Below are 1,334 nucleotides of genomic sequence, written 5' to 3' on the forward strand. Positions count from 1 at the left end.
CTCTAAAAGTCTTTACACTTACGCCACTGATCCCACTTTAGTGAACGAATCCATCCATTTTGCCGTCATTTCCCAAGTGAGTATTCCCTGAGGGTATCTTGTAAAACGGTTTCCCAACCAGAGGTGCTCGCACCCCTGGGGGTCCTCCTCCTCCTCCTCCTCCTCCTCCTCCCTTTCCTCCTCCTCCTCCCGGAAGAGGAAGAGGAAGGAGGAGGAGGAGGAGAAGGGGAGAGGGGGACGAGGAGGAGGAGGAGGGGGAAGGGTTCCAAGGAGTGCGAAAAGTGTTCATCTTGAAGACAAGCAACTAATCTATTAACTAATAACCAAGAAACAGGAAGAAAAGAGCCATTGTATTAAATAAGCTATAAATTTAAATGGGGTGCGAGGGCATAGTAAAATTTTCTTGGGGTGCGGTCGTATAAATGGTTAGGAACCACTGTTGTATAACATCAGCCTTTCTTTTCCTTCTCTCTTATTTTCATAGCCAAAGGCAGAAGATGCGTCTGGCAGGTCGGAAAAGCGTTTACAGTCCTGAAGAAAGCAATGCCGTTGACGTTAATCGTGCGCGTGTATTGTATGTGACCAGTATATGTCGGGCAGGCACATATTGAATGGGCACTACACTAGTGCCCACAAACAAATATACTGAATTAGATCATTAGGTTTCACATGGCTATATTTTACGTAAAATCACGGAAGTGCTGCCCAGTCTGCAACGTGTTAAATAAACATGCAGACTTTTTACGTGTACGAGACAAATCAATCCTGACAGTGACTGATGTAGCATAAAATTCTCATCTTTAATCCTAGTACAGAGAGAGGGGGATACACTTCCAATGCCCTGAAATAAAATTAATATTTCATCACTTAGTGAATGTGCGCTATTCCTTCCAGTTTCCATCAACTTTTGTGCTTTGTTTCGATTTTTTTTTCTATTGTCTCTCGCTCGAGATCCTGCTTCATATCGCTCCTTTCACTTTTGCCTCATCCTTCCGCTTTGTCTCGAGTCCATTCTCTCCGCAGGCCATGAAGCTGAGGCTGCCGAGCTCCTTCCTGCGCCGCCTTTGGCCGCAAGAACAGCACCACCAGCAGCTGTGACTTTATTATCCATGACTGAACGCAAACCAGCCCTGCCATTCTGATCTCTTATTGAGCCATTCCTCTTCCCCGAAGGTTCCTGCCCGCGGCCTATGCAGACGGCATCAGCGCCCCCCGCCAGAGCTCGGCGCGGGGGGCCACGCTCCCCAACCCCCGCCTGGTCTCGGCCATGGTCCACCGGGACGAGGGCTTCCACGACCACGCCGCCACGCTCATGCTCATCGCGTGGGGCCAGC

General features: G+C 49.2%; 1 protein-coding gene across 1 annotated transcript in view; it reads left to right on the plus strand.

Moving 5' to 3' along the window:
* The window catches only part of LOC113808830 (probable oxidoreductase PXDNL), a gene marked incomplete at its 3' end in the record, with an annotated part of 7,012 nt that extends 5,684 nt beyond the window's left edge, over positions 1-1,328 (plus strand). The window contains exon 6 of the mRNA XM_070119355.1: positions 1,174-1,328. Within this exon, the coding sequence (XP_069975456.1) occupies positions 1,174-1,328 (155 nt within the window). The remainder of the gene's footprint in view (positions 1-1,173) is intronic.
* Positions 1,329-1,334: the final 6 nt, after the last annotated feature.

The sequence above is a fragment of the Penaeus vannamei genome, unplaced genomic scaffold (assembly GCF_042767895.1).
Source record: "Penaeus vannamei isolate JL-2024 unplaced genomic scaffold, ASM4276789v1 unanchor68, whole genome shotgun sequence".
Lineage (NCBI taxonomy): Eukaryota > Metazoa > Arthropoda > Malacostraca > Decapoda > Penaeidae > Penaeus > Penaeus vannamei.